The sequence below is a fragment of the Notolepis coatsorum genome (genome assembly GCF_963971535.1).
Source record: "Notolepis coatsorum genome assembly, chromosome: 3".
In the NCBI taxonomy this organism is placed as follows: domain Eukaryota; kingdom Metazoa; phylum Chordata; class Actinopteri; order Aulopiformes; family Paralepididae; genus Notolepis; species Notolepis coatsorum.
Window position 1 is genome coordinate 22,165,966 of NC_140167.1, and position 13,049 is coordinate 22,179,014.

General features: G+C 41.7%; 1 protein-coding gene across 3 annotated transcripts in view; it reads left to right on the forward strand.

Moving 5' to 3' along the window:
* supt7l (SPT7 like, STAGA complex subunit gamma) overlaps window positions 1-12,599 on the forward strand; it is a 38,864-nt gene extending 26,265 nt beyond the window's left edge. For all 3 annotated transcript variants that reach the window (XM_084311071.1, XM_084311072.1, XM_084311070.1), the window contains exons 3-5: window positions 1,595-1,919; window positions 7,229-7,469; window positions 11,532-12,599. In XM_084311071.1, the coding sequence (XP_084167197.1) occupies window positions 1,595-1,919; window positions 7,229-7,469; window positions 11,532-11,821 (856 nt within the window). In that variant the 3' untranslated portion in view covers window positions 11,822-12,599. The remainder of the gene's footprint in view (window positions 1-1,594; window positions 1,920-7,228; window positions 7,470-11,531) is intronic.
* The last annotated feature ends 450 nt before the right edge of the window (window positions 12,600-13,049 follow it).

Genomic DNA, 13,049 nt, shown 5'->3' on the forward strand with positions numbered 1-13,049 from the left:
AGTAGCTAACGTAGCTTAGCTTAGCGTGATAGCCACCGTTCTCGAAACCTAACAATGCCCGATCTAAAATGGTTCTCTCCTCTTTGTATACCTTTGTCCTCACAAGTATTCTGCCAGGGAACTTATGGACACGACAATAGTAGTAGTTATAAGGTGTTTGAGCAGGACGGACGCTGAAGGCTATACGATAGCCCCTTTAGCTGCACTAACGCTGTTGTTAGCTTACATGCTAACGTGAATGGGATCGAGCATAGCATTGCGGCTAGGCTAGCTACCTAGTACCGCTAGTTGAATGGATAAACGTTATTTAACATTGCAGAATGTTATTACTTATTACTATTGTCGTGTCCATAAGTTCCCTGGCAGAATACTTGTGAGGACAAAGGTATACAAAGAGGAGAGAACCATTTTAGATCGGGCATTGTTAGGTTTCGAGAACGGCGGCTCATAGCGAGGGGCGTACTCGCGGAAGCAGCTGTTCGATTTCAACGTCCGTCCTCCTGCTACGTTCATAGCAAGGGGGGCGTACTAGCGTAGGTCAGTGGCCAATCAGAGCGCAAAACGGGAACCCGGAAACACCCAACCACCTCCAATGTACAGTTTCCCCCCCATCCCACCTACCCAACCTCCTCCAATGTACAGTTTCTTCCCCCTCAAATGTATATACTCTCTTTTAGACTCTTTTTGTACTCACAAACAGTACTGTATATTTGTAGATCTGGTATGTCATAAATGTCTAGATGTAACAGTACTGTCTATCTGTATGTCATATATGTTATGATGAATTGAAAATGGGGGACTCTGATGTAAACAAGACGATAGTCTTTCTCTGGTCTGCATCCCCTTAACAATTATGTGTATCGAGCTGTACTGTATTGTACCCATTCTGCAATCTGTTAATAAAATTTTCAATCAATCAATTCCCCCCCAAAAAAACTGAATAATTTCAAGTAATTAACATTACATATCTCTTGTCGTGGAATTAACACAACATTATGCATACTTTTGACAATAAATAAAATAAGAATTTGTTCTTACTTGCTTGCCTGGGTAAATAAAGGTTAAATAAATGTCAAAAATAATAATAATTTGAAAACCGATAATTTCCCATATTACATTTGAATGCCAATATCGGTCGGCCGATAATATCGGTCGGCCGATAATATCGGACATCCCTAGTAATAAACCACAATATCTCGCAATATCACGATATTTCAATATCCTGACTCCTCTAGTGATTGCCACCCCTAGCAGAAACCCACCGTGCATGGCCGTCTACCACAGAGACACGGTGAAAACTACGGGAGATTATGGGGGATTATCATCGACACTCGGTCAACAAGTCTTGGGTAAACAGTTGACTTGGTGTTGTGTGTCAGGACCTTTATCTACACTGACACTGCTAAAATCAAAGAACCAGTGGAAAACACTGGGTTCTGGGTCCTGGTCCCACATCCATCAACTTACTGTACGGTGGTAAATTTTAGTTTTAGCTGGGGATATACATCAGAGCTAGACTTTCAGTCGAGCAAGGAGAACGCAACGCATGATTCCCTCCCTCCCTCTGATCACTCTCCCCCTCCTCCCCCCTCAGGGGTAAAGGTGAGCCCGTCACAGAGCTGGGCTGGACGTCCTGCAGGCAGCTCCTCTACCAGTCCGTGGCCACTGTCCTGGCGCACGCCGGCTTCGAGTCGGCCCAGGAGAGCGTGCTGGAGACCCTGACCGACGTGGTCCACGAGCATTACCTGCGCCTGAGCCGCCTGCTGCGGGTGGCGGTGGACCGCGAGGCGCGCCAGGGGGCCAGCCCCTTCCCGGACGTGGTGGAGCAGGTGTTCCACGAGGTGGGCATCGGCAGCGTGCTGGCCCTGCAGCGCTTCTGGCAGGTCCGCATCAAAGACTACCACAGCTACATGCTCCAGGTGACCATTTAACCACTCTTTTTCTTTGGGGGGGGGGGGGGTTGAAGCTTCAATCACTGCCATAGTAAGTAAGTGTTTTTATTCATATTATGTTTTTATTTATACTTTTATACTAAGAGTTCATGCGCTAAGTCTGTTCAGATGAGGACCGGTGCTACTCGGATAAGGACCACATAGTCATCAAAAAGGAAGGTACTGGAGACGCGGATCATCTTTAGAAAAATATTTAATAAGGTGCGAAGAAATTTGTTTCAACACAAATGTGTCTTCTTCAGAGTGATCATCACTCATCACTCTGAAGAAGACGAGTTTATATAGCACCTTTTCCAACGATGTTGCAAAGTGCTTCAGATGATACAGAAATAATACATAAAAAAATATCGCATAAGATAAGAATATAAAAATCTGCAAAATACAAGAGGATAAAAACATTGCAGTACAATCTGCAGGCTTTGTTTGTAAAGAATGTTTTTTTTGCAGTCAATTGGCAAACAAAACAATGAAAAACCGCAACTAACTTTGGTGTGAAAGTACCCTGAATACATACATGCATGCAGACAATACATGTATACACAAGTATTAGCTGAAAGTGCTTATACATACAATGGGCTGACTGAATGAAACCAGCCTGGGACCAGCTTGGCATGTATTTATTTTCTTTCCTGTTCCCCTTAATGGGGCATGTCACCCATTTTAAGAATTCATATGTTCTTTCTGTGCCCAAGGACGGTTCAGTCAGTATTTGTGAACATACACCACTCTAGGCATCAGAGAGAGAAGCCTCCAAGTGGTGATGTAACTGGGATGTAAAATCTGAGGCTGCTCCATAGACACTGAATGGGGCTCTGACCTTATGAGGCCATAAGATGTTTTGTGTTTGAGCTCTTACACCCAATGTAAACCTTTTGAGTGTTCTACCAACATTTTGAAAGATGTGAAAGTTGTACTTTAGTTATGGCTAAAGTACAAGATATGATATTCCTTTATTTTGTCATCATCTTAAATTCTTCTCAATGAATTCCATTCAGATCAAGTGGAGGGATAAATATAAACATTATTGACATATTTCAGAGTCAGAACTGTAGAGTAGGTAGTTTGCTTTTTAGAAGGAATCTCGATATACTAGAGTAGCCAAGAGTCAGCCTGCCAGTGGTGATAACGTGGAGTTGGCCTCCCTTTAGTCTTAGCCCTTTATTTTCCTCCTCTGTGCTCCCTATGCTGGATACCTGCTCTGTCGATGATGCAAGAATCTGAGCTCATTCTACTTGAACTTGTTGTAATTCACTCTGCAATCTGCATAAAAGCTTGTGCTAAACTAGAAACCCAGTGTGCAAAACATTAGGCATAAAAATAATATTGTTTGTTTCCTGTTGGTTGTCAGTTAAGGCCATGGGTAGGTAGGGAATTTATTTTATTTTTTATTTTATTCTTTCCCACGGCGACTATGGATAGGGAATTTCTTTATTTAATTAAAATGTTCACAACAACATGGATGCATGTACTCTGCCAGCATATTTAATATCCATAATACTAAAGGTTTGACTAAGATTTCTATGAAACGTTATAAAAAAAAAAAAAAATGATATATATATATATATTTTTTAAACTCATAACATATATTGGGTCGCACCTAAATCGGCAGGGTCGGTCGGCAACCGGAAACAAACCATTATTTTTTTAGGCCTTGGGTATCTACGCATAGTATTATGTCCCCCCCCCCTTTCCACAATCCATGTTTTCAGGTGCAAAGATCTTATCTTTAACTTGTCTCCTCACAATATATACAGTACCTCCTTTTTTTTGATGAAGTGGATTTAATGAATAAAATCAATGGGGATTGTTGTTTTCACCTAGTCTGCGAATTTCATGAAAACGACAAATGTTTATACCACTTTTAACCCTGCATTAAATAATCCTTTATATTGTAAAGGACACACTCGGAAACGTTTATCTTTTGTCATGAAAAGCAATGTGCTAATGTAATCTGTCTGATGTACATAATGTACATAGATATTCATGTGAAGAGCAAATAATGCAAATAAACTCTAAATTCTGTGTGCATCATGCAGGGTTCGCACAAGGTCCTTAAACTCATTGGGGGCCAAACAGCAGAGGGCCCTGATGGCCCTTCAGCGCCAGTGCTTTATCCAATGTAGGATAGGACTTACTTGCGAGTGCTTATAATATATCAAATATAATATCAATAGATCTAAATAACACGTTGGTCGTCAGTAGGGCTGTCTTAAATACTTCGAAGCTTCGTTCGATGGCACAAGCTTCAAACATTAAAAAAAAAATCGAAGTTTAAAAAAAAAAAAAAATTTACTTCGATTTGCGCGTGTGTGTGTGTGTGTGAGAACTACCCATCCCAGTTAGGACAGCCGAATCCCGTCCAATCTTTCGCCGTCGACTAAAGACTCACTTCTTCAACCATTATCTGAAATGATTAACAAAAAAAAAAAAAAAAAAATCTAACCATGACTAACCTTACTGTCATGCACTTTTCCTAATAAACTAACCTACACTGTAACATGCAACACTTTGATAAACATTGTTACTCAGCTGATAGAGTTGTACCCTTCTTGCTGTCTTGTCGTACAGAATTTGTAAGTCGCTTTGGATAAAAGCGTCAGCTAAATGACTAAATGTAAATGTGTGTGTGTGTGTGTGTGTGTGTGTGTGTGTGCGCGTGCGCGCATGGGGCCATTGGGTGGGGCCGGGGGACAAATACACTGGAGGAAAGTAACCCAGCTCAGCACTGCCCAAATTATATCATCACTATTGCCTGTTTGAAGGATATCATCCTCAAATACATATACACCTACATGCCTTGTAGAATTCCACACATAAGAAAGAAAGATACTGGGATGAATAAACAAAATAGGAAATAAAATTTAGATAAGGTGCTACTGAGATGTTTTAGTGAGTTCTTTGTTTTTTTGTGGAAGTTGCCCTTCTTAAAAATGCATGAACATTCACTGATAATTGGTCTGTAGTGGAGTCTACAAGGTCTACATTGCCGGACCATGTAGAATCCAGACCTTGTAGACTGACATAATTCTGTGCATAGTTTAGTCTACACAGGCCATATTTCAAATAATCAAAATCTTACTTCATTCATCTTAAAGGGGAACTCCAACATTTTGGGAAATTAGCTTATTTAACATCTTCCCTGGAGTTAGACAAGAAGATACATACCTTTTTTGTCTCTGTGCGTGCATTTTAGCTTTGGGAATAGACGCTCCGTTAGCATAGCTTAGCTTCATCACTGGAAGTGAGGCAGGACAGTAGCCTTACAGTGCCTTACAGTGTATTGCAAGGTCTGACATTGACCAAATTTGATATGCATGACCTTGGTGGGCTCTAGGTCAACTCCTGAAAAGGGGGTCAATGTCAGACCTTGCAATCAAAAGTTAGGGGGCGCACTGAAATTATGGCAAGGGTTATTAGCCCCCTAACTTTTGATTGCAAAGTCTGACATTGACCCCCTTTTCAGGAGTTGACCTAGAGCCCACCAAGGTCATGCATATCAAGTTTGGTCAATGTCAGACCTTGCAATACACTGTAAGGCACTGTAAGGCTACTGTCCTGCCTCACTTCCAGTGATGAAGCTAAGCTATGCTAACGGAGCGTCTATTCCCAAAGCTAAAATGCACGCACGGAGACAAAAAAGGTATGTATCTTCTTGTCTAACTCCAGGGAAGATGTTAAATAAGCTAATTTCCCAAAATGTTGGAGTTCCCCTTTAAATATTCTTGATTTGGGGGATTGGTAGTTCCCATGAAATCTGAAGTTGTTCAAACGACAACAGCGATCCACCTTGAATTAAATCACACAGCCGAGTGAAACCTTGTTGGCTCAGTCACGAAAGGGGCTACTTAATTAATTAATCCAACCCACTTTATTTATAGAGCACATTTAAAAACAACAAAGTTTATGAAAGTGCTGTACAAGTCCCACAACATAAGATAAAAAAAATAAAAAAAAATAAAAAAAAAATATATATTTTATTTTTATTTTTCTTTTCTTTTATTTTATTTTTTTTCGAAGCTTCGAATTAAAATCGAAGCTCGGCCCCGAAGCTTCGATTGCCAAAAAAAGCTTCGAAGGTCAGCCCTAGTCGTCAGTGAGTTGCTTCCAGTCAACATGCACGAAACAGATAATTTTTTCATACATACATTTCCGTTTTATACCGTGATAAATATGAATATATTTCTAGAGCGTTCTGTCTCATCTCAATAAACTCCAGCAAATCGAGCTTCAATGTATTTTGTTAGAAATCGTGCCATTTGTCGCTTGATTTATGAATCGTTTTCAAATAAACGCTAGATTATCGATATTATATGTGTCATCATGCGCGAACAGAAGCGGGGTCTGAAAAATCGCTTCTCCGTACTTTGGTCGGTGCGACACACACACGCTCAAATGGCGGTGAAAGAAACATCGGATTAACCCCAGATTCTTAACAAAGTCCTTACCTCACATCTGATGTAGTGCAAAAAGATTAATCCAATTCCTGATCGCCATTCCAAATATTGATCGTGTTTATTGATCCAACGTTATATGTCCAAAACACATAAAATGAGTGTCCCCAGTCCATCTGTTATAACGATACTGCATGCCCGAGAAGTAAAACCTGGACCGGACTTCTTAGATCGATGCACAGCCCCAGCCAGAGGGATTCCAATGATGTGCAATACCATCCGGGAGACGTTAGGCGGCGGTATTTGCCATTTGCAAGCTCAGACCCATTCCCAATGATAACGTCAGGCTGGATGGATGAAAAATGAATGGATATAGATAATAAAAGAAATATCGATTAAAACCCGAGATATCTCGGGTCTTGGCGCCCAGAGCATGGCGAGTTAACCCGAGATATCTCGGGGTTGGCCTCCAAAGGGTTAGTGCTTGATCTTTTACAAAAAAAACAGCAAATTTTTTAACAAGGTGCTTAAAAAGTCCTTGAAATTCAAATCAACCATTCACATTTGAATGTTTTGTTCATCTATGATCAAATTGTTCTGAATCAAGAAATCCTTGAAAGAAAATAAATCTGATGAGTCGCTGTCTCGTGCGCTCCTACTGCTTTTCCTCATTTCTTCGCATGTGATGATCTAGCTTGCTCTAGCTGGCAAGCAGGCCAAGAAGATGCTTAAAAAAAACAGGATTTAAAAGTGAATTGTATCCTTCGAGTGACATCCTTGAAAATGAAAAACAGTGCTTGGAAAAGTACTTAAAAGTTCTTGAATACAATTTTGCAACGTCTGTGGGAACCCTGGCCATATAAACGCTCCTCTCACAACACCCAGGTCAGCAAGGAGCTGTCGGAGGAGTACGAGCGGCTAGTGAACCCGGAGAAGGCCCTGGAGGACTCCAAGCCGCCCAGGATCAAAGAGGAGCCCATGAGCGACATCTCCTTCCCCGTCAGCGAGGAGCCCGAGGCCGACCTCGCCTCCGGGGACCAGGCGCTGCCCATGGGGGTGCTGGGGCCCCACGGCGAGAGGCTGCAGGCACCGGGCCTGGAGGGTGAGCACTCGCCACACGCCTCAGGTTAGCATTCATATTCAAGCCTGTCCAATACATGCATGACTAATAATGATGGTATTGATGTGGACCTGGGGGGAAACTGGGGAAATATATAACATTCTTCTTATTTTTGACAATAATTGTTTTAATTTCCCCTTAAATTGGCACAGTGGTTAGCACTGCTGCCTCACAGCAAGAAGGTCCTGGGTTCGAACCCCAGCAGAGGGCCTTAATGTGTGGAGTTTTTGCATGTTCTCACCATGTTCGTGTGGGTTTCCTCCGGAGTCTCCGGTTTCTTCCCACACCATAAAGCACCAGTAAAGCATGTTAGGCAGGGACTACAGATGAAAACTAGCTCATTAGCTAATTCTGGCACATTTACATTTATGTGGAAACTGAAGATGTTGATTAATGTGCACTGTCCCTAAAATCATCAATCATCAAGTAATTGATTGTAAATAATGAACTAGTCTTACACAAAGTCTTTGCACTCTGGTTGGATGCCAAACTTGCATTGTACTGTACTTGTGCTGTATAATGACTACATTTGAATTAGGGCTGGGCGATATGGCCAAAAACGTTATCGCGATAAAATAATTTTCATATCACTCGATATCGATAATTATCGTCGATATACACAAAATAATTATTTCTGTCAAGTTTAATGAACTTCTCATGCCCGGCACCGGCGGGCTATTAATAGATAGACTAACTTTTTTTGCTGCGGTAGAACGAAGACGTCACTACGAGACGAGTTGGAGAGCCGTCGCGTGTCGAGCCAACCCTTTGAGAAGCTTTGTGGTCCCGGCTTGAATTCTCCATGAATGTGTCCATATAAATCCAGTTTGTTAGATCCAACTGTACTGTCTTAATGTTTCTTGTGATTATGGGTGATTTCCGACCGCCAAAACAACTGAATGTCTCGTCTCGAGTTGATGTCGTCATCAGTCCGCGCACCTTCTTCTAACGCAGTAACTGCCCTGGGCCCAGTGCATAGATTATTATATTCCACCAGGGGGCAACCTACCGCCACTGGGTCATATGCATTATAAGAATGGAACTGTGTAGATTTCATTCACGGACGGTTCTTGCTGCATCCAAATTTAGAATAAAGAGTGTAAAAGCAGACACTAGCGTTTGTTGCTGCGAGGTACTTGCATAGGTAGTTGCATCAGTTCCAGGCGCAGCACGAACTTCAATGGTTCTTGTTTGTGGCTGTCGGCTAACGCCACCACTCCTTTCCGACTGAATGCGTTTGCATTCGGTGTACTCTAATGAGTGATAAACGTTTAGGTGATAGAACATGTTTGTTGTGTTCCCCGTTTTTGTTAGCACCGGTCGTCGACACAGTTTGCAGCGAACGCTGCTCTGATTTTTGTCCGACTTTAAAAAGCCAAAATGTGTCCATACTGCCGACGTCGAAACACCTTTCTTATTAACAATTTCCTCTACATTTGAGGCGCTAAGGCTTGCGGTGGCCGTAGGCGTAGGGTTGTCATCTCCTCCTCCTCCTCTTGAGAGAGTCAACAGCTTCAAGTACCTCGGAGCCCACATATCCGAGGACTTGAAATGGACCATACACATTAACAGTGTGGTGAAGAAGGCACGACAACGCCTCTACTTCCTCAGGCGCCTAAGGAAGTTCCAAGTCAGCCAGAAGATCCTTAAGAACTTCTACTCATGTACAATAGAGAGCATCTTGACCGGCAACATCACCTCCTGGTTTGGGAATAGCACTGCAAAAGACCAAAGCAGACTACAAAGAGTGACACGTTCAGCCGAACGCACAATTGGAGGGGGGCTCCCCACCCTCCAGAACATTTACTACAAGCGTTGCAAGGGGAAGGCTAAGAGAATTATTAAGGACTCGAGCCACCCGAACAACTGCCTCTTTGAACTGCTGCCGTCAGGCAAGCGATACAGGAGTCTCAAGGCGAGCACAGAAAGACTCAGAAGTAGCTTCTATCCCCAGGCCATCAGGCTGCTAAACGAACAATGAATGAACACTACACAACAACAACCACCAAACACACATAGCACACACATCCACACGCACACACTCACTTTAAACAAACACACTGTAGCACCCACTACACACACTTTATAGCACACACCCACTTTAAACAAACACACTGTAGCACCCACTCCCCACACTTTATATTTATGGATGAAGGATTGCACTACAACTCGTACACCTTACTGTAAATTGTACCTAAAATTGTACCTCATCCCATTTCTGCTTTGCACTAGATAGTACTGTACATTAGTACACTGCATAGTTGTGTATTGTATATTATATGGTAACTCAGAACATTGTACATATGTCTATACCGAACAACTGTGACCTCATTTTCTTCTTCTAAATTCATGCTATATTATGTTATTATGTTATTTGATACTATCTTGTCTAGCACAGTCTCTGGAGCGTAACAGTAAGAAGCATTTTGTATGAAAGTATTCTGTACTTCTGTATGACAACTATTAAAGAACTTGAACTTGAACTCCTTCGCTGTCGCCATCTCCTTCACTGGAATTTCCATGCATTTTCCTAACTAAAGTTGCTAAACTAATCTCCTCGGAAATCGAAACCAAAACAGTAGCACATCTGGAGCTGTGGTGCGTAAGCGCGTCATCACGTAATGTAGCTCTATTCCTGATTGGTTGTTAGTGCGTGTGCTGATATCCAAGCTTGGAAAATCGATATATCGAAACTTTGCGACCACGTTTCATGTTTATTTCGAGGAAATAATTTATCGCGATAATTATCGTTATCGTTTTATCGCCAAGCCCTAATTTGAATCTAATCTAAAGTATTATATAAAAAAGAAGCAGTGAAGCTAGACCAGCACTCTCAGGTTCAAGAATTGAATGGCAGCCTGAAACAAACATGTTTCGGAATTACATATTCCTTCTTCAGTGTTATAGCAAGCTATAACACTGAAGAAGAAATATGTAATTCCGAAACATGTTTGTTTCAGGCTGCCATTAAATTCTTGAACCTGAGAGTGCTGGTCTAGCTTCACTGCTTCTTTTTTATATAATACTTAATGGGATTTCAGCACCCAGTGTCGAATCTTGAGAGCGCGGTCTAACTTGACAATCTAATCTAAAGTGCCATGCCTGTATGCGGCCACTAGGGCAGAGTTGTGCTACCGGTGAGTGCTGACTAATCCACTCCAAGGGTATGTTCATAAATTCTTTCTTGATTTAAGAGAATATTGTGGTCGACTGTATCGAAAGCTAACGTCAAGTAATACTTGTAGTATTGATGTTAGGTCGGAGTCAAGACAAGACCAAGCAATAGATGATTAGTCACTTTAGCAAGCATCATAATACAAAGTGTATTGTATTGGTTCTATTGGACACTGGACAGCATTGTATTGTTAGCCCCCCTGACTGGCCCTGTTGGCTTGGCTTCTGGTTGTTGTAGCTCCATGTAGGGCTGGGCGATGAATCGGAATTCGAATTCATGATTTAGGATGATGTTTAAAAATGAAAATCGATTTTCACGTTCTTTTTTCTTTTTTTAAGAGTCGCCTTTTATTTTACAAAAAGTGGTGTTTGGTGAAAATTAGATTTTTTTTTTTTTTTTTTTTTTTTTCAATAGGGAAATTCATTCTTGTTTGATGATCAAGAGGCACCTTTTATTTGTTTTAAGTGAAGTTTGGTGAAAAAGCAAGTTATTGCACTATTAATCCCAATACTAGGGACATTCATCTTAAAGTAAAATGTTATATATATATATCTTTTTGTAAGTGAATATTGGTGAAAGTTAGGTTTGCACTTCAATCCCAATAGGGAAATTCATCTTGGTTTGATAATGTTTTTGTGTAAAATAAAAACAGCTTATTTGAATGATTTCCTTGGCGTTTCTAGTTTTTAAGAAAAAAATCGATTAAAATCGTAAATCGGATGTGGTGTGAAAAGATCGGAGATAAAAATTTTTGGCCATATCGCCCAGCCCTAGCTCCATGACATGCTAACAATTAGCTTCCTGGCATTATCTGTGTTCACAAGAATAACTAAGTAACCCTGCTAAGTGTCTGAAAATGACTACTAACCCTGTTCTCTCTCCCTCTCGGCCAGGCGGAGGTGGGGCCAGCGCCTCTCCCCTGTGGCCCCAGGTGAAGATGGAGCCCCAGGATGGAGAGGAGGGCCAGGGCCCCGGCCACCACCACCACCACGGGGTCCTGGGGGGCGACGTGTTCGAGGAGGGGGACCCCATGTCCACTATCAGCGAGTCTGGAGGAGCCATGGCGCCCTCTCCCGGAGGAGCAGCCTCGGACGGCAGCTACGCCTCGCACTCGCCTGACTCTCTGATGAGCACCTCGCCGGTCTTCAACCAAAGGTCCAGGAAACGTGCCAAGAAGATGTGAGATTTCCCTGTCCCCAGCTTTATTGATTGATCTCTTAATCGATCTGTAATAATCAATGGAGGAGAGACAATGGACACCCTGGTTGTTTTTAGTTTATTTCAACATGGCTGTCCCAAGGTGGTTTGCTGTAATGGAAGTATATTTGAGGGGGAAATAATCCAGACAAATAAAGCACTTGAATAGTTGAACTGTAACAACATGGCATTAGTCTCGTACGGTCGTACCTCACCTGCAACTCACTTCTGAGTTATGTACAACTTCAGCCTACGTCCAACAGTGGGATTCATCGTCTTCATCATTTCGGAACACGTTGCTTTTAAACATGACCGTCATACAGGCTGAATGGGACGGTCTTTAAAAGAAGGACCTGTATCCACACCCATACAACTATTGATAAAACTGGCGCTGGACCAAAAAACAAGTCAACGTGAAGAGGAAGTAATGTCCACACACAGTATACTGCAGTCCAGAGCTTTATTAGCCAACCCCAAATCAAATCCACCTGATGAAGCCCTTCCTGGGCGAAACAATGCTGTGTAGGATAATAACGCACGGGACAGCAGTGTGCTTTGTGGACGTTCCTTTTCTTCGTCCCCAGAGGGACCTTCGATGAGACAAAAGAACTGAAGCCATACGGACAAATTTCAATAACATTAGTATTTTTTTCTTTTCTGTTCTTTTTCAGGATTATGTAACCTAGTGTATATGAGTAAAAATGTTATGACTAAATAGATGTTTGGGTTTAATGTCCAATAAATAAATGTCCTTTTGAACGGCATCACAGCCTGCAGTCACACAAGTTTCAGTCATGAATATTATGATCTCTGCCCCCCCCCCTCTCAATAGGCAATTTTATTATAGCCATGAAAACTATATTAATTACATTTGATCAATTAAATATAGTTACAAAAAGTACAAGACTCTTATTCTACGTAGTTTATAACTGGAAAAGTCAATATCAACTTTTATATATTTTCTGAGGGCTGCTGATGGAAGTAGCCATCACATCTTCTGGTCTCTGATTATGTCACAACTTAGGCAATTCGTGTCCATTCAAGAGCCCAGGTTCCTCCGACTTGGACACCTGACATGGGAGAATGTTTAAGTGATACTTCCTGGCCGGAAATAACATATCCGATTATTCTGACATGAATGCACAATTAGTGCACAATTAGTCTGCATTCTGGTGTGTTGGCATTTTTCAGATATACCCAATATATATTTCCAA